General features: G+C 45.1%; 1 protein-coding gene and 1 non-coding gene across 8 annotated transcripts in view; both read left to right on the top strand.

Moving 5' to 3' along the window:
• The window catches only part of XPO6 (exportin 6), a 104,759-nt gene that overhangs the window by 36,060 nt on the left and 45,908 nt on the right, over positions 1 to 22,791 (top strand). For 4 of the 7 annotated variants that reach the window (XM_045461389.1, XM_045461390.1, XM_045461393.1 and 1 more), the window contains exons 4-8: positions 16 to 213; positions 5,249 to 5,408; positions 7,360 to 7,455; positions 17,574 to 18,027; positions 21,357 to 21,483. In XM_045461389.1, coding sequence (XP_045317345.1) covers positions 16 to 213; positions 5,249 to 5,408; positions 7,360 to 7,455; positions 17,574 to 18,027; positions 21,357 to 21,483 — 1,035 coding nt within the window. The remainder of the gene's footprint in view (positions 1 to 15; positions 214 to 5,248; positions 5,409 to 7,359; positions 7,456 to 17,573; positions 18,028 to 21,356; positions 21,484 to 22,791) is intronic. The other 3 variants (XM_045461392.1, XM_045461396.1, XM_045461395.1) reach the window with 1 other exon arrangement.
• Positions 11,886 to 12,077, top strand: LOC123589828. The gene has a single exon (XR_006708479.1). It is a non-coding gene; the product is annotated as a U2 spliceosomal RNA (small nuclear RNA).

A 22,791-nucleotide genomic window follows, 5' to 3' on the forward strand; every position in this document is an offset into this window, starting at 1 on the left:
GTATTTGTTTTTCAGAATCTGATCAATAAAATGTGGCTTGGGGTCCCATCTCAAGATAAGATGGAAATCCGTAGCTGCCTGCCCAAACTCCTTTTGGCTCACCACAAAACCTTACCTTACTTTATCCGGAACAAGCTCTGCAAAGTTATTGTTGATATTGGCCGTCAAGATTGGCCCATGTTCTACCATGACTTTTTTACGAACATTTTACAGGTAAGGATATACCTAAGGAAACTTCATCTCATAAACTGTTTGTTTGTAGAAGTGATTATTTCCTTGTCTTGAGGGGGAGTTTTCAGATTAGCATTTTGGAACTGCGGTAGTGAGGTCATCGTAGGACAAATTATCCACTTCGTGTTCTTGAGACATGTACCTTTGTGCTTGTTGAACGGGGGCGGGGGGTGGGGGGTGGATAACCCAGTCGCTTTGTTAACCTCATGGGAAATTTTGTTCAGCAAAGATCTGAAAGCCTGTTAGGTCCTGTGCCAGGTGTTGGGGTGCATGGCTGAGGCCTTTGACGGTTACGCTTTAGTAAGAAGATAGCTGTGCAAACGATCGTCCGACACCGTGGAAGTGTGTGTGGCGTGCAATGGTGGCATACAGCCTGCAGACCCCAGAAGCTGAGGTGTCCTCAGTGTTGTTGGGTGAGGCGGTGGGGTGCTGGAGTAAGAGACCAGGTTGATGGGCTGGGGCCAGGCCGGGAAGGGCCCTGCTCTCGCAGGGGGCTTCAATTTGTAACCTATAGTCCTTCCGTGGGAGCTAATGAAAAGTGTGTAGAAGGGGGGAAGACAGGGCCACATTTTTGTGTTGGAGCCACAACTCTGGAACAGTATGGGGTGTGGATCGAAGAGGGGCGAGGCTGGACCCCTGACGCTGCTGTTGGAAAGATCTGAGCTACCGTGAGGACCTGGCCCCCAGGCCTCTCTGGCGGGTAGAGGCGGGGCACTTAGGAGACCCAGTCAGGAGGCTGTGGTTAGTGACTGGGTGGTAGAGGTGAGGCAAGGGCGGGATCTAGAATGCCTTCCCGGTTTCTGGCTCAGATAGCAGATTCTCCAGGCCAGGGGTGAAGGAAGAGGAAATGAGTTGGGGTGGAAGATGGGGAATTCAATTTGGCAGAAAAGGCACTTAATATTTGTGCCCTCCTTCTTTACCTGAGACATTGGGAGCTGTGGATCTGGGGCTCGGGAAGGTGGTCGGGGCGCAGGTCAGGATTTGGAAGTCATCAGGGCAAAAGGTGGGACCCAAAAGCCAAGCGGGAGATGCCGTTGTTCATTTGAATCCTATGCGGAAGTTGGAAACACTTTCATATTATTGAGGTAGTCACGGGTATACAGGAAATGGGCATTAGGTATCGTTTATAGAATAAAATTCTTTGAAAGTTAGTGTCTCGGTGACTGTAGGCTCAGGATTTTCTAACATTCTGTCTGCTCTTGTTACAAAGAATTAGAAACTAATTCTTTCTTAGCAACTAAGAAAAAATAGAGCATCCTTATTGCTTCTCTCAGACTGCCTCAAAGTGATACAGAAATGCTTCATTCAGTATTGTTTTGTGTAGTGACTCCATTTATCTAAAGGTTTATTGGGTTGATACTGCAAAGGAGATTCATGCATTTACTCAGTAAGTTGTTTGTTGAATACCAGCCGTGCGCTAACTAAACGTGTGGGGAGATGGTAATGAAACAAAACAATGGCTCTGCCTTCTGGAGCTTATAATCTCAAGGAGGAGACATCCGTAAACAATAAACAAATAGACTTATAGGTGCTTCTAAGTGTTATGAAGAAAATTAAATCCAAGGCAAGAGAAAGAGAGCGTCGGGGGTGTTGTCTAGACGGCGTGATGAGAAGGCTTTTTTTGAGGAGCAGCCATTCGAGTAGAAGCCTGAGTGGAAGTGATGGAGTGAGCCATGTGGGTATCTAGGGGAACAGTGTTGGAGGGAGAGGGGATAGTAGGTGCAAGGACCCTGAAGAATGGCAAGGGGGCCGGCGGGCCCGAAGGGGTAGGACACGAGGGGAGAGGTTTTGCTGGCTCTCTGTGGTATATTTACCTTCACTCCAAGATGAGGACAGTTGTGGTCACTCTCCACGGCCTCCCTGGAGGGAGACTGCGTTCCTGGGTCGGTTAGTGGCAGGTCCCGTGAGAAGCAGCAGTGGACTGTGAGCCGGAGGCCCCCGGTCCTGCCGGTAGCAGTCGGGGGAGCCGTGTTCCCACCCGGCTGGGATCACTCCTTTCGATGGAGAACAGATTTCCTGTCAACCCTTGAAATACGATTAATGGTAACAAATGACCGTCTGGAAGAGCGTTTTTTAGGCGAAGTGCTCAGGGAGGTTTAGAAAGGCTAGTTGTTGCCCTCTGTTCTCTACCACTTCCCTCTTTGCACCCCTTCAAAAATGACTCCGTTTACCTCATGCAGCCTTTGTGACTTTGGAACGCCCCATAGTGGAAAGAGCAGCGAAGGGGGCAAGCGGGTGTGGGGTCTGCGTCTGTTGTCACAAATCATCTCTGAGTTTCGCCGCTCCTTCTGCTTCCGGGAGCCTCCTTTTCCTTCTCTGTAAAACGAGAGGGTTGGAGTAAGTGATCTCTCAAATCCTTCCACTTGTAGTAACGCTCTGCTGCTTCTCATTTATCCGTACGAAGCAGTCAGTGGCGTGAAAGCCAGGTCAAGAGTAATGGTGCTCCGCTGCAGATGTGTCTGGTAGTGATAATAAAGTAAGCTTTTCTTCAGGTAGAGAGCTGCCCAGTTCTGGAACCATCCTCACCATCCTCCGATCCTTTGAATAAGCCATCTCTAAGAGGTTTTTTTCGGGCTCAGTGCCCTCACGGTCCGCTTGCTGTCTGGGGTGCATCATTTTGTGGTTGTTGTTTTGTTTTTTAACTGACAGTTTGGTGGACCTCTATGCAGTTCATGCCATCGTTGTGGTGACCACCATACCAGGCAGAGAGGAGTTGATTTGGGGCCCCAGCGGGATACTTGGAGTTCTCTGTGCTGGCTTTGCCCTTTCTAGGCCACTGGAAAAGGAAATAGCTGAAGTTGAAACTGACCTCTGTTGCCCCCACTCTGCCCTCCACCTCCCACCCATACACTAGGCCAAATATCACAGCTTTGTAGAGTCTGTTCTTCAGATTCCTGAAGTCTCCTGAGCTCAACCTGTGGTCACATTGTGCCTGGCACCAGGTAATTAAGGGGTAAGCAGCATAGGAAAAAAATTACCATTTCTTTTCTGGTTGGGTGGTGTAATAAAAATCATTGAGCCTTTTCAGAAGCTCACACTAAGTGCCTGAACTTGAGGGGGGGAAAAAGGATCTGAACTTGATCTTCAACCTAAAAGTGCTTATTTTCTGTTCAAGTAAATTGCAGAGAATTACCAATGTTACAAGGTTAAATTATATATGTGAAGATGGTCGAGAGAAATGCTAGTTTACAAACAAGCTTTTTGGACACAAAGCTGGTGAGAAGAAAAATATTTGATCAGGCTGTTCTTTTTTTTTTTTTTTTTTTAAATGTTTATTTTCGAGACAGAGCATGAACAGGGGAGGGTCAGAGAAAGAGGGAGACACAGAATCCGAAACAGCCTCCATGCTCTGAGCTGTCAGCACAGAGCCCGACGCGGGGCTCGAACCCACGGACCGCGAGATCATGACCTGAGCCGAAGTCAGACGCTTAACCGACTGAGCCACCCGGGCACCCCTGATCAGGCTGTTCTTTCAGGAAAGAATAACTTTCGTTTTCAGTTGGCTTTTTGCCTGTCTCCCCTTTTTCCAAATGATGAGAGAAGGGAGGAGGGCTTTGGATACATTTTCCATAGCGTAGGATTTTTTTTCCTATGGGAGCACAGAGCATCTCACACCTACAGGAAAAATTTACTGCCAAATTGGAAGAGTCGGTAATACGAAGCATTCCCAGCCGAGAGAGTAAGAATGAGGGCTGTGGGGGAAAATAGACACAGAAAGAGGTAGAGGAGAAAGACGGGAGTGAAAGAGGGGGAAGTAATGGGAATCTTTAAGGTACAGATTGATAACCCACAGGCCTCCGGATGGGAAGAGATGCTTATGAAGGGTCAGTAAAGAAAAGTTGCTTCAGGGATTTCCTGTTCCTCCTGCTGCGTTTTCTTCTACGTTGTTAGAAGTAGCCCAAACTTGGACAAAAAGAAGAGAAAACTTGTGGAGGCTGTATCTGAAGTTTCAGTGTCCAAGATAATTGATTTAATAAGAGCACTTTCAGCATGCCCTTTATTGCCACTTGTCTTACATCACGCTGCTCCCAATGACAGTTGAATTTATCCTCAGTTCCCTGAATTTCCTGCTCTTTGGGATGAGCTTTGCCTTAGTCTTCAGAGGGGAGAGCTGTTTGCAAGGGAAAGGCAGGTGCCCTGTGTTGCTTGAAGCGCAGAAGGTGGATTCTGTCCTGTCCGGCTGCAGTTCCTGGTGCCCTCCTCTTCTCTGATTTTTGTGGACTGAATAAATAAACAACTCATTTGTATCAGAGAATGAGTGATTTTTAAAGTTCATTGTGATCAAAGAAGATGGTCAAGTGTTCCTTCAATTGTGTACGTACTCTTGTATAGATTGTAGCATAGAACTGCACAGAATTTTCGTGGCAGCTTGCTTTTACCATTTCTGGAAACTAAAAAGTAAGTTGAATTAGTGAGTAACACTGAATTTTTGAGAAATTGACTAGAGAGACATAAATAGTGTTAATGCTGTTGAAGGTGTACCTTTCTTTCTGTCTCTTAAGGCGACTAGTACAGTGTAGTGGATATTGTAGGTGGTAGAAAAATAACTCCAATCTCTATGTAGGTATTTGTAAAATTATAACCGTAGCCCTCATTATGCATGTGTCTGTTCTGCCACGTGTTTAATCTTGAACTTGCATGGAGCATGCAAAGCTTAGAAACGTAACATTGATTTAACCCCTGAATGTTGAAAAGATAACACACATTTCCTTGTTGCTAATACACGAATCTGGGCAAAGGGACCAGGGCTTTGTTGGGAATCTGGACATGTAGAAAAATTGTCGTGTTAGGTGTAAAAGAGCATTGTGTTCATGGTTCGAGTTTTGTCTTTAGAATAAAACGAGAACGTACTTTGAATCAGTAAAAAACGTACAGAAATGCACTCTGAAGCACTGATTTACGCGGCCCGTTCCTGTGAAATTAAACGCATGGAGGGACTCACGGGTTTAATGTTTCGTGGTCCTCGTCGTCCTTCCATCGGCTGGACAGTCTGCTCAGAACTTCTTCTTCCCTGCAGTTGATCCAGTCCCCCGTGACAACCCCCCTCGGGCTGATCATGTTGAAGACGACTTCAGAAGAGCTGGCTTGTCCCCGTGAGGACCTCAGCGTGGCTCGGAAGGAGGAGCTGCGGAAGCTGCTGCTGGACCAGGTGCAGACTGTGCTCGGGCTGCTGACAGGTGAGCCGTTTGGTGGAGGCAAGGGACACTGGCGGTGGCGCTCTGAACCTTTGAGCAGTTTTGCTTGTGACTGTAGCTGAGTCGAAAAACCAAAGAATGTGGTGGTGGCGTGTGCCGTCAGCACTGAGCCCCGTGTCCAGCACGTGGTAGGACCTCCCCAGATGCTCGTAACCTACTTATTTTTACTGTCTTTATGAATCGGTCCTCACTGTCACTGTCGTTAATGAGGTAGAGATCAGGTCATGGGAATGTGATTGAAATGCCAAGCGCTGCATTCTCAGTAAGGTGGGTGGCGAGCACTTCATGTAAAATAATTTGAATATAAGATCAGGAGAAGTTGGAGGAGGAGGGATGGGGAAATTTCAAAATCCGCTCAGGGAGGTGAGACCAGATGTGGCATCCGCACCCTGTGCGCCTGGTCGTGGTTGTAAGTAGCATTTTGCTCGTCATCTTGTCTGTTTTATCAGAGCCTCGTAACCGTGTGTGAGGAGTAAGAATAAACAGAAAGCAAAAGCAAACCGCACAACGAGACAGGAAGGCGGGACGAGGGTGGAGCACGCTGGCTCGCCAGGGCCCTGCCGCTTGCTTGTGACGAGGAGCAGGTGCAGCCCTAGTCTCGAGGCCCTTGAGGCGCCGGGGGCCTGCTTGCTGCTTGAAGGAATGCCGCAGCACAAAAAAAAAAAAAAAAAGAAAAGAAAAAGAAAAAAACAGTTTTTATCTGCAGCTCCTCTGCCCAGACTTCCTCTCGGATCTCTAGGAACTTGCTTCTTTTGTCTGTGTTACAAAAGTGCTGGGCGTGCAGTGGTCACTTAAAATCGGTTGAGAATGCCCGATCCAAAGTAAACTTGTCATTTGCCCCATGTCCTTCCCCACGTCCCTAGGGGAGACCCACACCTCAGAGCATTTGTTCATTCAGAGCACGTTCAGTGATGCCCCCAACTAGATGTTATATTTCTATAGTTAAGGATCATGTCTGGTATCTCTGTGTCCTGCAGTGAAGATGTTAAAATTTTTTCAGTTGGGGTTAATTCATGTAGCGTCAAATCCACCATCTGACGGTGTCACAACTCGGTTTTTAATACATTCACAAGGTTGTGCAACGATCACGCGATCTAATTCCAGAACACTTTCATTACTGCCCTTTCCCCCTCCAACCCCTGGCAACCACTAATCTGTTCATCTCTGTGGATTTTCCTATTTGGCCTTTTCGTTTAAAAAAAAAAAAAAAAATCATACACTATGTGGCCTTCTTAGTGGGATACTTCAAAGCCCATCCATGTTATAATATTAAATGTTTTGAAAACACCGTACTTTCAAAAGCTTTTACAGCTGATCATCTTATGCAGTAGGTTCCATAAAGAGGTACAGAGAGGAATAAAACACAGTCCCTGTCTCTAATGACGGGTACTTGAGTTGGGGAGAAAGACCGCTAAAGCCAGTGTGTTAAGAGTTTAGTAGAGGTGTGTTTTACTCACAGGCAGAACTGAGCAGACGAGACTTCCTGGGGACCATGGCGGCTGGGTGGAGCTCTGAGGGATGGACAGGCAGCAGCCTGGTAGAAAGGTCCAGCTTGGGTTGGCAGGAGGAGAGCAGGTCAGAAGTTGGTGTGGAAGGAGTAGCACCCCGTTGAGCGTGCGCAGCCTTTGTATGGAGGTGGGGGTGAGGCCACGTGGGAGAGCAGAGGCCTGAGGGAAGCCATGTTCCATGGGTGGGTGGCGCTGTTGGCTGGGGAAGGGGCGGAAGAGAAGCAGTGGCAGGTTTGTGGGGGAAGATGAATTGAGTTTAGGACATCCAGGTGGTGGTGTCCGGGAGTGTCTAGTTGGACCTACGGTGGGGAGAGGGAGGTTTAAATACTGACGTTTGATCGAAGGGATCAGATCTGTTTTTAAATCTGACTTTCATAGGTTAGACTTCATTTCTCTCTTAAACTCCATTTCTCCTTCCTCGCTAGGTATCTTGGAGACTGTCTGGGACAAGCACAGTGTCACTGCTGCCACCCCACCACCATCCCCGACCTCAGGAGAAAGTGGTACGGTCTGCCCACCACGTATGCTGTTCCTCTTTTTATTTTTTTATTTTTATTTATTTTTTATTTAAAAAAAAAATTTTTTTTTTCAACGTTTATTTATTTTTGGGACAGAGAGAGACAGAGCATGAACGGGGGAGGGGCAGAGAGAGAGGGAGACACAGAATCAGAAACAGGCTCCAGGCTCTGAGCCATCAGCCCAGAGCCTGACGCGGGGCTCGAACTCACGGACCGCGAGATCGTGACCTGGCTGAAGTCGGACGCTTAACCGACTGCGCCACCCAGGCGCCCCTGCTGTTCCTCTTTTTAAATGCACTTGGGGGGCTCGATGGGGTAGCGATTGCTTATCTATGCCAGATACAGATGCTGATTTTTCCTTCATCACTTTTTGGCCTCTCTGCCCACGTTTTCTGAGTAGGTAGCTCTACTTGGTTCTTTGTAAGTACTTGTACTTCCTTAATGTAACGTTTTGAACAACATACATTGTTTCTTCCTTACCCATCAGAAAAATGGCACCTTTGATGTTCTGTCATCTACTTCCGTTAGCTTCAGCTTATAACTGTGTTGTCCCTCCTGGTTTGTTTTTTGCTTTTTCTCAGATTTCATGGCTGTATTGCTCATGCTCACGTTGGCATGAGCCCGTGGGCCTGAAAGGTCTGCTTTGCAGTTATGCAGGGGTCAAGGTCCGAGGAGCTGGTTGGCTTCCTGAAGCGGGGGGGGCGGCGGGGGGCACGACACACGGGAGAAGAGGATGTGGAATGCTTTCTTCCCTTCGGGGCTCGGGGAAGATGGGGCCAGTGTGCAGTAATCACATCACCATCAACTTAGATCAGTTCAGAATAATTTGATAAAGCGTGGCTATATTTACAGTGTCACTAAGTGGTTTACTGGAGGCTGATTATCCACAGTTACATTAATCAGTCTTTCAGAAGTGAGTGCAGTTCGCCTAAAAATGGCTACTTCAAGGATAGAAAGAGGAAATTGTGTCTGGGCAGAAACTTTTCGTTTCTGAATGCTTGTGTTTACACTAAGTGATCGCAGGTGCTTTTCAAGTAGAGTACATCCTGTGAATTGCATATTGTTGCTTCCTCTGCTGTAAAGGTTGGTTGGTATGGCTGAGGGGAAATATTTCTCCATCTTTCTCCTTTACCCCAGGAAATGGGCTGTTGAAATCAGACACCTCTAAGCCCGAGCTGTTTCATGTAGCCTGTTATTGTTAGCATGTGGAAGCTGAAATTCTCGCAGAGCTGAAAATACAGCATGACGTTTTGAGGACTGCTCATAGTCTACCAATTTATTCCAAATTCCATTTGTCATACTTGGATTAAAAACTGTTAGCCACTTGTCAGACTTCTTAGATGAAACACTATTACAGAACTTTAGAGTGTTTTAAAAGCCAACAGGGATTTGAACTTTATTTGTACTTGGTGGCAGACTTTCATTTTCAACGTGGATATTTGAGATGACTTAGCAGATTTAAATTTTGCAATACATGATGATTAAAGGAAAAACTGCAAATGAGGCAGAGCCTTGCTTTCATGAGGGTACACTTTGGAATCTCTTGCAGGTTAGCTGATCTTAGAATATGTCATTTCGTTTAAATAGTAGCTTGCAAAGATTAGTTCTGTTGAATTGGATTTGCTTTTAGGTGGTTGAATCCTGGCTTAGCATCCAGTTTCAGTTAGCAGTTTACTCTAGTAAAACTTGTTTTTCTGAGATCATTTTCCAATGCCAAAAGTGGTATGTTTTAGCTGGCTTTGTTCAGCTACATGTTCTGAGCGAACTCAGTTTATGCTTTGATAGACTTATTTTCCTGGAGGCCAGGTTGGGGAATATCAGATAATACAACTCAAAAATATATTCTTGCCTCTCTTCTATGTTGCCTAAGTTTTGTTTATGAGGCTAGGTAAAATACAGTATGAACCAACTTGACATTTCCATATAAACAAAACCTAAAAATGTGGTGTGTATTTCTTGAGAATTGCCTCTTAGACAGTATTAAGACATTTTTGAAGTCTTGAATTTTAGTATTTGAGAAAGAACAAAACAAATGGAGACTGTTTGGAGCCTGGGAAGTTAAGCAAGCTGGTATACTTCCCCTTAAAAAAAAAAAATAGGGGGCACCTGGGTGGTCCAGTCAGTTGAATGTCCAACTTCAGCTTAGGACACGATCTCACAGTTTGTGAGTTTGAGCCCCGTGTTGGGCTCGCTGCTGGCAGCACAGAGCCTGCTCTGGATTCTCTGTCCCTCTCCTGCTCATGTTCTCTTGCTCTCTCTCTCTCTCTCTCTCTCTCTCTCAGAAATAAAACATTAAAAAAAATACAGGATTGCATGTTCATTTGACATGCCTTTTTCTCTGACAGTTGCAAGTGAAGCTGTTGGATCTTGTTCCATTATTTGGATGATGCTGAGGATTTAATTAACATTTATTTTGATGGTTTTGCTCAACTGCCTTTGTGCACTTAAGACACCAAGTTAAGCAGTAAAATTTCTAAAAAGTTGTTGAGCTTTATTGACCTAATAAACTTGCTGTTACGGACAAAAATTATTCTGAGCAACCTTAGAGCCCAGTGAGTAAAGCAGATAATTCCTATACCCACCCCACCCAACCTTTATTTAATCGGCAATCCCTGCCGGAATCCCCGAATCCCTCCGCGGTGGGGAGTTTTTTTCCCCCCCGCATACTTTCTGGTAACATCGTTTTTGTCTGATCATTTTCAAAGAACAAAGCCCGCGGACGAGTCCCTGCGGTGGCTACTCTGGCAGTCTGGAGATAGAAAAAGCTTTGAAGGGTGCTTGTGGTCTGCTTCTCAGAATAGTTCCTCAAATTGATGCCTTATCTTTGAAACTTGCCTCATTACACCAGAATCCTGTGAAGTAGATGACGGTTTCATCTCTCATTTACGAACGAGGAAACTGGGGCTCATGGGGGAAATCACGTCACCAGTAAGTGGTGGAGCAGGGGCGGCCTCGGCGCACGTCTTCGGCCGAAGTTTGCCTTCTCTGCCGCCCACCCCACGTCTCTCTGCCTCCCCCTCCCCCTGGCTCAGAGCCCCGGCTACCCCGCATCTGCTGGGCGCATCTGCTGGGCGCCTTCCCGGACTGCGGCCGTCCTGGGCTGTGAGAGGAGCAGGAGAGGAGGAGCAGTCCTCTGAGGACGGAACGTGACCGTGCCCTCCACACGCTGGGGCTGCGGCTTCCTGCTGCGCCCCGGCAGCCTCAGCCCTCCTGCTTTCAGAGCCTCTGCTCGTCCTCCCCTCTCTGCCTGGACAGATGGGGTGGGGGAAGCGGGGAACAAAATGAAATGGTGTAAATACTGCAGCTCCGAGTTAGCTTTCACTGTTCTGCAATAAAACTTGAGACCGTACCTTTCATCGGCGTGATGTGTACTGTCCAGTGTGGGTCTGTGCGGATACCAGTGATGGCAAGAGTCTAGGGTGCAGGCACGTTAGAGAGCTCAGATGGTGGGGACCAGTTTATGCCTTCCTGTTTTCTCCCACACTTTGCAGATTGCAGATCTTTGTGCACTTGGAAATCTTGTCACGTATTCCCTTATAAGCTGCTTAGAGGAAGATGTCTCTCGGGAGGGTCACTCAACTCCTGTGATCTCATTTTCTTAGCCTAAGGGCTCCTTGACTGGAATTTCTCTCCATTTCGCTGGACTGAGGCTGCAGTGAGATCCCTGGTTCTCGGTGGGGAGTGATTTTGCCCTGCAGGGGATATCTGGCTGGCAACATGAGAAGTATTTTGGCTAGCGTAAGAGAGGAGAGGGTACTGCTGGCATCTGATGAGTGGAAGCCAGGGGTGTTGCTAGCTATCCTACGATGCGCAGAACAATAATGAATTATCCGGCCCCGAATGTCAGTAGTGCCGAGGTCGAGAAACCCTGGATTAGAAAACGTAGAACTGAATAGAAAACACGACATTTAAAGAAATAAAAAAGTAAAAAAGCCCAGGGGATCTTTGCATGAATGCCTGACCTGTCTGGGTTACTTCCAAGTGAGTAAATGCACCAGAGTCGTCCAGGCACCTCTCGGCAGGGATGCACGTTGCTGCCAGAGCCTGGCCTGAGTCAGAGAAGCCGGTCGTTCACAGGCTCTACAACCAAGATGTTACCCTGTTGCATAGGTAGCTTGTCAGGCTCTCTGAAGTTTGCATTGGAAATGCAGCATGAAGCAGTGTCTGTTCTGTGGTAATTCCTTCCCCTTTGTTTAAAATACAATTTTTGAGGGGCTCCTGGGTGGCTCAGGTCACGATCTTGTGGTTTGTGGGTTTGAGCCCCTCATTGGGCTCTGTGCTGACAGTACATGTGCTCTGTCTCCCTCTCTGCCTCTCCCCTGCTTGCTCTATCAACAACAACAGCAGCAACAAAAATTTAAAAAAATACAGTTTTTGAAAAGCTCTTTGTAGTCTACTAAAATACTTTGAAATATTTAAAGTCGAATAAAATCATCACTTCTCAGCCTTTTGGCTAAGATCAAGTGTAGTATCTGTTCGTATCAGTTTAAAGTTGAATAAAATCATTTTCATTGAGAACAACCTTAAAAGATTCTTGTTTTGAGGGGCAAAAATCATAAGTCATCTTACACACTTAAAGAATTTTGCATAATCCCATTCAGCATTTGCCCTTGGGCTTATGTCTTTGTACAGTTGTGGCCCTGGTGCACACGCTCTTTTAATTAGGACTTTAGAGCATACATATTTTCCCGTATTTGAATATTAGCTTTCTTATCGCTTCGCCTGGCTGCCTGATCCTTCCAGTGGGTCTGCTTTCTGGGAAGGAGCATAGGCTTAGGGGCCAGACCTGGGTTTCCGTTTCAGCTCTACTTCTTATGAGCTGAGGAACACAGGGCAAACACTTAATCTATCTGGGTCTTATTCTAACAGTTTTGTAAATGCAGATAATAATATCTACCTTAGAGTTGTGGGCATGAAATGAGAATATGTATGTAAAGTGCTTAATGCAGCACTAAGCAAATAATAACACATTAAATGGTGGCTGTTCTTACATAATTATTGTTGTTGTTTTGCTTTTTCCCCCTTTGGCAATCCTCGTCTGGAAAAATTCTTCTGAGCTAAAGCGTAGAGAGACAACTTTTTTGTTTTGCTTTCGTTTTTAAAGCCAGGATTTATTTCTAATTAAAAATGCTCAAGAGATTTAAAAGGTCCAAGGGCCCAAAGACGTCCAGGTCTAATAGAACATAGATGGTATCTGTTGGTTAAGTGTCCATTTGATCCTGGTTAATTATTTGCCCCGTTAATCCTTCTAGTTGGGTGGTGGTGGTTTCCTCTAACACCAACATCTTTCATAAATGGCCCCAGTCCATGAATGACGAGAAGAGCGACACCAGAAACAGTTACTATCTTTGAAAGAGAGAAAGTTGAACATATGACTCAGGTGGACAGCCACCACAACAATTCCAGAAATCAACCTTATTGATCCAGCAACAAACTGAAATATGCCCAGATTGTACTTGAACATCCTTCTTGCGTTCTTCTTTGAAACCATGTCCTCTGATGATCAGTGTGGGCAGCTGAGATCATGATGAGTCTTACCTAGTACTAAATGCAGCTCTTTCAGAGCAGAGACCACTGAACACCCTACCAGATAAAATGCCAGGGGACAGATTTTTCATCTGCCTGTTTTTTTTTTTTTTTTTTTTTTTTTTTTTAATTTTTAACATTTATTTATTTTGGGGACAGAGAGAGACAGAGCATGAACGGGGGAGGGGCAGAGAGAGAGGGAGACACAGAATCGGAAGCAGGCTCCAGGCTCTGAGCCATCAGCCCAGAGCCCGATGCGGGGCTCGAACTCACGGACCACGAGATCGTGACCTGGCTGAAGTCGGATGCTTAACCGACTGCGCCACCCAGGCGCCCCTAATCTGCCTGTTTTTGAATAGGCTCCCTGCCCAAGGTGGGGCTTGATTGAGCTCATGACCCTGAGATCAAAAGAGTTGCATGCTCCACCGACTGAGCCAGCGAGGTGCCCCACTTGTTAATCTACTTTTAACAGTAGAAATTAAACCCCTTATTAATAAATCACAAAATCCTCATGTTACTGGCAGAGGAGATGAGGCCGAGAAAGATTAATCCGTTCGTATTCATTCCACATTAGTATTAAAGTAGCAGTTTTCAGTAGGTCTGGGGGTCCCTGGAAGTCCCCCAAGCCCTTTCAGGCGTCCCAAAGATCAAATATATGTTCATAAAAATACTGTGACATTTTTTTTAAGTGTTTATTTTTGAGAGAGAGAGTGCAAGTGGAGGAGGTGCAGAAAGAGAGGGAATCAGAGGCCCTGCACTGACAACAGAGAGCTCGACGCAGGGCTCGAACTCACGAACTGTGAGATCCAGACCTGAGCTGAAGTCACACGCTCCAGCGCCTGAGCCACCCGGGCACCCCATGTTGTTTGTCATTTTTACGCATGCTCTCATGAGTATACTGGATAGAACTCAATCAGATCCCACATTGCAGTTAACCTTTAAGAAATTTAAAGTGAAAGTTTAATACTGGAGAATAGCTGCAGTTACCCAGAAAGGCCGCCGAAGAGCTTTCTTTTTCAATTGTGTATCTCTGTGAAGCTGTTTTTTTCATGTACTTCAGTGAAAATAGCATATTGCAACAGATTGAAGCAGATGAGAGAGTCTAGCGATCTTTTTTTAAGCCAGACAGACATTAGAGAGATTTCCAAAAATGTACAAACGGTGCTACTCTTCTCACTTATTTTTTGATGGCAAAGTACACTTTATCACTTAAAAATATTTTATGCTAACATGTAATGGGTTTAATATTATTAAATGAATATTCAAAATACAGTATTTGAAAACGTCAGTTTTAAATTCTATGTGATGAATATCAATAGAAATAACCCGCATAAAAGTTCTTTGGCATCCTCAATAATTTTTTCTTTTAATGTTTGTTTATTTATTTATTTAAAAAAATTTAAAAAAGAATTTAATGTTTATCTTCTTTGACAGAGAGAGAGAGAGTGAGCAGGGGAGGGGCAGAGAGAGAGGGAGATAGAGAATCTGAAGCAGGCTCCAGGCTCTGAGCTGTTAGTGCAGAGCCTGATGAGGGGCTCGAACTCACAGACTGCAAGATCATGACCTGAGCTAAAGTTGGACGCTTAACCAACTGAGCCACCCAGGCGCCCCTATTTATTTTTGAGAGAGTGGGGGCCGGGGGAGGGGGGGGGGGGGACAGAGGATCCAAAGCGGGCTCTGTGTGGAGAGCCGAGACCCTGATGCAGGGATTGAACTCCCGAACTACAAGGTCATGACCTGAGCCAAAGTTGGATGCTCAGCTAGCTGACTGAGCCACGCAGGCACCCCTGCATCCTCAATAATTCTTTTTTATTTTTTTTAATGTTTTTTTTAACGTTTATTCATTTTTTGATAGAGAAAGAGTGTGAGTGGGGGGGAGGGGCAGAGAGAAGGAGACACAGAATCCGTAGCAGGCTCCAGGCTCTGAACTGACAGTACAGAGCCCGACGCGGGGCTCGAACTCACGGACTGTGAGATCATGAGCTGAGCCGAAGTCAGATGCTTAACCGACTGAACCACCCAGGCGCCCCCTCAATAATTCTTAAAGAGTGTAAAAAAGTTCTGGGATCAAAATGTTTGAGAATTGTTTCTGTAAAGCACAAAATACAGTGTAAAGATTTAGCCACTATTCCACCATCCAGAAATAACGTCATTCCAGATGCCTCTCTCTATATAGATACAGAGAGGTTAAGCTAAATAAAAAGACAAAGTGGCATCATATCATACGTTTTAATTTTTTTTAAGATTTTATTTTTAAGTAATGTCTCTACCCAACGTGGGGCTTGAACTCATGACCCCAAGGTCAAGAGTCACATACTCTCCTGACTGAGCCATCCAGGTGCCCTAGTTTTTATTTTTCATAGCAACAAATTGTAGTTTTACCTGAATTGAATGGGAAGTATTAACCCTAAGGGAATTCCTGACCTTGAGGTGGTTTTGCCACAGGAATATTAGTTTGTAAAAGACACCTCTAGGATTAAGAAGAAAAAAAAAAAGATTATGAAAACCATTTTCTTACTACATGTTTTAATCCTAGCCCATATGTTTTGAGACAACTTGCTTGTGAAAGAAGAGGGAGTTAGGCAGCACACCCTCTGTGATTCCTACATATGTTTAGTCTTGATTCTATATTTAATTCAAGCTTGCTGTAGTCCCCTTGCCACAGCTGCTCCATTCCTTAATTCTGCGTTTTTGTTTATTGCTTTATTTGCATGGTTTCACGAACAGGATCCTCCTTAAGAGGCCGTGGAAAATATGTTACCTGAGTTTTTGTGTTTGAGAAAATGTCCCCTTCCTTCGTACTCAAAGGAGAGCTTTGGGTTAAGTCATTTTCTGCCTCAGAACTTGTGGGTACTCTACCACTGCTGTCGGGTTTCTTGCGTGACTGTGGAGAAGTCTGAGTGTGGTGTTTTATCTTCTGTGCTTGTGCTTTTTCTGCCTACGTTCCTTCCTTATTCCTAAGATTCTTAGTCTTTATCATTTCTTCTTGAGGCAGAATAAGCCCCTTTATTTTGTATATGCATGTCTTTTTTTCAGGAAAGTTTTCTTCTTGTTACAGCTTTGAATGTCCGTCTTCTCTAAAATCATGATACCTTTTTTTTTTGCAATCCCCATTTCGTCTTGCGTGCTTTCCGTTAGTCTCATGCTTCTCAAAAATGAAGCATGTTGGAGGTTCCTCAGAAAGTTATAAAAAGAACTACTCCAGGACCCAGCAGCACTACTGAGTATTTACCCGATGAATTACAAAAACACCAATTCAGAGGGATACATGCACTCCTATGTTTATAGCTGCATTATTTGTAATAGCCAAGATATGGAAGCAGCCCAAGTGTCCCATCAGTTGATGAATGGATAAAGAAGATGTGGTATGTCTATTCAATAGAATATTGTTCAGCCATTAGAAACACAACCCCACACACACACACACACACACACACACACACACACACACAAAGAAGAATGACATCTTGCCATTTGCAATGACCTGTATGGATGGAGCTAGAGGTATTATGCTATGTAAAATAAGTCCGAGGAGGACAAGTACCATATGATTTCAGTCATATATGGAATTTAAGAAGTAAAGCAAATGAGAAAAGGAGAAAAAGAGACAAACTAAGAGACTCTTAACTGTAGAGAACAAACCGATGGTAACCAGAGGGGAGGTGGGGGGGTGGGTGAAATAGGTGACGGGGATTAAGGAGCACGCTTGTGATGAGTGCCAGGTGATTAAAATAAAAACTTAAAAAAAAAACTAAAAAAATTAAGCATGCGCAAGAATCACTTCTTGGAAAGTATGTAAAAACCCGTGTCTCGACCACACGCCTCCAGGATCCCCAGCAGCACGTGTGGGCGGGGCCTGAGAATTTATATTTCTGACAAGCTGCCAGATGTGCTGATGATACAGGTCCACAGACTTACCTCGAGCAGCGCAGTAGTTCTCAGTGTTTTAGTCTCTGGACCCCCTTATTTAATTGAAATATAATTGACCTATAACACTGTAGCTCCAGGGGTACAACGTCATGGTGTATGTATTGCAAACTGATGGCAACGGAAAGTGGAGTTAATATCCATTACCACACACGATTAAAAATTGTCTTTCTTATGATGGGAACTTTTAAAATTCACTCCCCTAGCAACTTTCAAATGTACAGTATGGTCTCGTTAACTAACCGTAGTCACCACCGTACATTGTATCCCCAGGACTTCTGTATCTTCTAACTGGAAGTTTGTATTTCTTGACCCCCTTCACCCGTTTTGCCCACCCTGCCACCCAGGATGGCTTTACTCCTAAAAGTCGCCATGGTCCTCAAAGAGCTTTGTGGGTTGTATCTGTTGACATAACACTGAGGAAATTTACATTAATTCACTTAAAAAGAACTGTGATGAACTCTACATACGAACAAAGAATGTATTTTAACGAAAGATGCATTCTCCGAAGCAAACGAAAGTTTCCTGAGTGGCATTATTTTACGTTTCTACAGGTATCTTTAATGTGTAGCTTGGTGAAAGGTGGCTTTTGTTTTCTCTTTGTTGTACTTAAATTGGTTTGTAAGAGACTTGGTAGGGTGGTTGTTAAAACCTTTGTGTATTTCCAGGTGACTTACTGAGTAACCTGCTGCAGAGTCCTAGTTCAGCCAAACTGTTGAACCAGCCAATCCCCATCCTTGATGCGGAGAGTGAGTATATGTGTTCCCTGGCCTTGGAGTGCCTGGCCCATCTCTTCAGTTGGATTCCTCTGTCTGCCAGCATCACCCCGTCCCTCCTAACCACCATCTTCCACTTTGCGCGCTTTGGCTGTGACATCCGGGCCAGAAAGATGGCATCAGTTAACGGCAGCAGCCAGAACTGTGTGTTGGGTCAGGAGCGTGGCCGTCTTGGGGTCCTGGCCATGTCCTGCATCAATGAACTCATGTCCAAGAACTGTGTGCCTATGGAATTCGAAGAGTATTTACTGCGTATGTTCCAGCAGACTTTCTACCTCCTGCAGAAAATCACCAAGGATAACAATGCCCACACGGTGAAGAGCAGGCTAGAAGAACTCGATGAGAGGTAATGAACACGGGTGTGGAACCGGCCGCGCCCTAAGAAGGGGCCTTGACCGTTTACCGTGTTGTGCCGCATGGTGTCTGTAATCCTCTTTGGTTTCAGAATTTGGGGCTCCTGATGAGGAACGGACAGGTAGGTGTGTACCAGTAAGTCTGAGCTTAGCTGGAAGGGCTAGGGTGGTAGAGGGGAGCGAGCCACGTTTGGAAAGTGACTGTGAATTGTGCAGGTTTGTTGTCTTTTCCCCCGTCTGTCTCCTGTCCTCCCTTCCACCCCTTCCCTTCGTCCTCACGATTCGCCTGCAGGTCTGAGTGGCGCAGGAGCCGAGTCTGCAGCTCGTGCGTAGCCAGGAACGTGGGAGGAGGCCGCGGAGGTACAGGAGTTCTAATCCCCCCTTTTCACTTGACGTTGCTTGTCAGTTTTGACTCCGTGACTTTCCCCCAGTGCACATCGTGCAGCGTGTAGGCATGTCGTTGTTACTGTGAGTTTTACACACACGGCACATTTCCATCAAAAGCAAGAGATGGGAATATGGGCACGTCTTAGCGTGGCACACACTGTGTTTCTTTGTGACCCTCCCCTTGAATGGAGCTGAAAATTACCTCGCTTTTCCTTCTGAAGTACTCACACAGATGACGCTGTCACGGTACCCTGAGGCGTGGTCTCATGTATCTCCCTCCAGATGATGTCATTTATCTGTCTTAGAGCTTTCATCGATGTGACGCTGGCTACTGCTGTGTAAAAGCAAGAGAGAAAATTAGAAACTTACATATAAAAGCATCATGTTGACTGTTCAGAAACTTCCAGGCAGATACATTGTATTGAGTTAGAAAATTCTTCTAGGGCGCTGGGCAGCAAATGTTGTTAATATGTTAATCCACTTTCCTTGGCTTGCTTTTTGCTATTAAGCTGCGTAGAGTTAAGGCATTTTCCTTTTCCTTAGAGTAAGTAGCAGAATGTAAAGTCAAGTGCTTACAGACCATTTTAGTGCTTTTTAATTTAGCAACTTTGTTAAGGTTTTCTAAAGTTAAAAACATAGATGCCTAAGATTGTTTTGGTTTGGTCCATCGTAAACAAGCTTTGTGCGAAATTTTTTTTGTATAATCACAAAAGAGCTCATAATCTCTTATGGTGATATGTTGGTTTTGTTTTTCATTTTATAATAGCTTTCTGTATGAATTCAGAGGCATCGGCATGCAAACAGACAATTTCATATCCTTTCTAGCTTTGGTTAAGAAAGGCTGCACTTTATATGTTAAAAAAAAGTCTAGCCGCTCGTACCGACCATCAAGTGTCAGTTGTTTTGAGTTTTACGTGAGGCATAACATTCGCGATGGCTGACGTTCTGATGGCATAGAGATGTCGTCGTGGGTTACCTGTGTACTGATTTTGTTACGTGTAACTTCTGTGCTTTTGGTTTTATATTTTAATCCTATGCTTCCTATTGCCCTGTGAAAGCTGAGAGGTGCCTGGAAGCAGAAAGGTGACATGAACAATTACTGTGTGCTTGCTTCCTGGCTCTTGGGCCCCTGACCACTAATTCTAAACAGCTAAGTCCATTCTCGGTTGTTAGGGGCTACTTACCCCAGGGCCTTTGCTTCTCTTCTCCTTTCCTGCCTGTTTCTAACTTTCAACTGCTCATTAGCACCTGTACCAGAAGGTGGGCAAGGGAAAGAAAATGAGGTGAAATAAAATCTATAGTTTTAGCTGCCGAAAGGCCCTTGTTTGTGTGCCCAAAAACTTGGGTTGGAGAGTGAAATAAAATCGAGATTGCGTGACATTTACCCAAGCTTCTCTTTATTTCATGGGTGGCAGGGAATTGAGTGCATCTTCCTAGAGAGCAGTAAACTGGGTGACGGCTCTGACTGTCACGTTAGAAGCAGAACGAGGAATAAGGAGCCCCTGCTGTTGAGTATCTGTGGTCAAAGGCATCGAGAGAAGTCTCTTCACGCCTGACTCTCTAAAAACAGTTGATTCAAACGCCTTAACTGTGTTTCAAGTTTTTGGTCCCATGATCCACAGAGACGGCCATTCTCCTGATCAAGCAGATTAATGTTTTTGTTTTTGTTTTAAACTGCAAAAAAGTTTACATGTGTGTTAGCTAGCCGTTTGGAGGTCAGGCAGTCAGGTTGGCCGCCCTCAGGGTGCTGGGTCCCAGGCACAATGTGGGACGTTTTATTTATGGGGCAATTTTGCTCTTCTGCGTAGTTGTGTTTTTCTCCCCCATTATTATTGCATAGATCCTTGCTTTAAAAAACAAAAAACAAAAACCAAAACTTTTTGCAGTTAGGACTTTCAGAATTGGTTTTAGCCATTATTTAATTTTTGACTAAGGCCCATAAGTAAGTCTTTATCGGTGTCCGCAATGTGATCTCTGGAGGTACGTCCATCTCATTTTCGAATCACCTTTTGGTATTTAGGGGCTTAAAATGACAGTTTGTGACATGTGAGAGTGATGATGTGCTGTGTATCTAGTAACAACAGTCTCTTATCCTTGCAGCTGGGACCCACACTCCTCTGGGAAATGATATTGTACATACACATGAGTTGGGGAGCCACTGTGCTGTGAAAGGAAAGAGCACTGGCGTGGGAGTGGATGGTAGTCGGTAGTCCCATTTTGCCACGAACTGGCCCAGTGACCTTGGGCGGGTCACTGGATCTCCCTGGGCCTCGTCTGTACAGTGAAGCGCCGGACTGAATTGTCCCCGAGGCCTGTCCAGCTCGGGCAGCTTCTTCCCCTCCCTTATATTTGCAGTCACTTTCTGAGTAGATCGGGATGTGCTTACGTTTATTGAGTGCTGGGAGCCGGAGGGCGGGGGGGGGGGGGGGGGGGGGGGCGGGTGTTGGAAACGAGCATTAGGTTCCAAGTCTGCATATACGTTATCCAGATGCCATGCCTTTGGTATAGCCTTGTTTTGTTCTTAGCACATTCACGTTAATATTTTGGGCTCCTAGCAAAGGCAACCGGCCTTCCAGACTTGCCACATTGACATGACACACATGCTCTGCCCCTTGACTTTTTAGTATCATTTTCTTTCCCTCGAATCGGTTGTAACATGAAGGACTTAGAAACCGCGAGAGCCCTAGTTTATAAGATGTCTTAGTAGAGCGTGCCTGAGGATTAAAGTTGCTTTTCTGCTATGTTTCAGGTGGTAATGGAATGAAGGGTTGCCTGACCTGTAGGTAATTGTTGCAGGCCTTTATCTTTTTAACTGAAAAGCTGTTTTAAATCTGTGTAGTTCTGTACTGAAAGAAATTTGGATTGAATTTGAGTTCTCTTCTAAGGAGGTGGCTGGGCTTCTGATCGTCTCTTCTCGTCTTCTTGTCTTACTTAGCTATGTCGAGAAGTTTACTGACTTCCTGCGGCTCTTCGTGAGTGTCCACCTGAGAAGAATCGAGTCCTACTCCCAGTTCCCTGTGGTGGAGTTTTTGACGCTTTTGTTCAAGTACACATTTCATCAGGTAAAGCACCAGCACCGCTCATCCTTTTCCTCCTGAAAAAGCGCGCTTTGTTGTTTCCAGGGTAAAGAGTTTATTTCCCGAACGTTTATATAGTGTTGGCTTTGTGAAGATTAACACGTTTGTCCTTCCTAATGACCCTTTGAGGTGGGTGTTATTATCGTCATCTCCACTTCCCAGATAAAGAAACTGAGGCGCAGAGTAACCGGCTCAGGGTCATACAGTTAATTAAGTGGTGGGGCCAGGCGTTTGAACTCCTAGAGTCTGTGTTCTTAACCACTGTTTTGTTGGAGAAGCAAAAGATAGAAATAGTCTGAAATTAGGGCCTTTCCTTCTGTAACTGGCACTAAAACTTCCTACAGGGAGATTATAAATAATGAAGCTCGGGGCGCCTGGGTGTTCGGTGGGTTAAGCGTCCGACTCTTGGTTTTTCAGTTCAGGTCATGATCCTCGTGGTTTGTGGGTTTGAGCCCTTTGGGATTCTCTTGTCTGCCTGTCTCTCTCTGCCCCTCCCCCACTCTCTGTCTCTCTGTCTCTCTGTCTCTCTTAAATAAATAAACGTTAAAAAAAAGCAATATTTAAAAAAAAATAAATACTGAAGCTCTGAGGAGTTAAGTTTTGGCGGATCGGATTTTTGCTCCCATTCAACAAATACTTTTTGAGCTCCTTGTGTATCAGGAGCTGGGCGTATAAACCCTCACAAGCAAAGTCCTTGTGCCTCGTTTACATTTTGTGGCCCAATGTCTTTTCTTTATATACATATTTTAAAGGGTTTATTGAGGTAGAATTATATATCTCATGAAATTCACCCATCGTGATTGTACAGCTCCATGATGTTCACTAGATTTATAGACTCGTGCAGTCATCATCAGCCTGGTTTTAGACATTTCTGTCGTGTCTTCTCCCTTGTGCATTTGTGTGTGTGTAATTTATTTTTTAATTCCAGTATAATTAATGCAGTGTTATATGAGTTTCAAGTGTACAATATAGTGATTCAACAGTTCTGTACATTACTCAGCGCTCATCCTTCTGTGAGTGTCTTTAAAATAAGTTTTCTATTGAAGTATCACACCCATTCGGAGAAGCGCATAGATCCTGCGTGGACAGCTTGATGAATTTTCCCAAAATGAACACAGCCGTGTAACCACCACCTTCGTCAAGAAGTAGAACATTACTGCCAGCTCCGCCTCGGGTGCCTTCCCCTTCACTTCCCGTGCGCCACCCCAATCTTGACCTTAACGTCCCAGATTCCTTTTGCCTGTTGTGGAACTTCTCTCAGTGGATGTCTCCAGTATATATTTGTTTTGTCTG

This window comes from Leopardus geoffroyi, chromosome E3, assembly GCF_018350155.1.
Source record: "Leopardus geoffroyi isolate Oge1 chromosome E3, O.geoffroyi_Oge1_pat1.0, whole genome shotgun sequence".
Lineage (NCBI taxonomy): Eukaryota > Metazoa > Chordata > Mammalia > Carnivora > Felidae > Leopardus > Leopardus geoffroyi.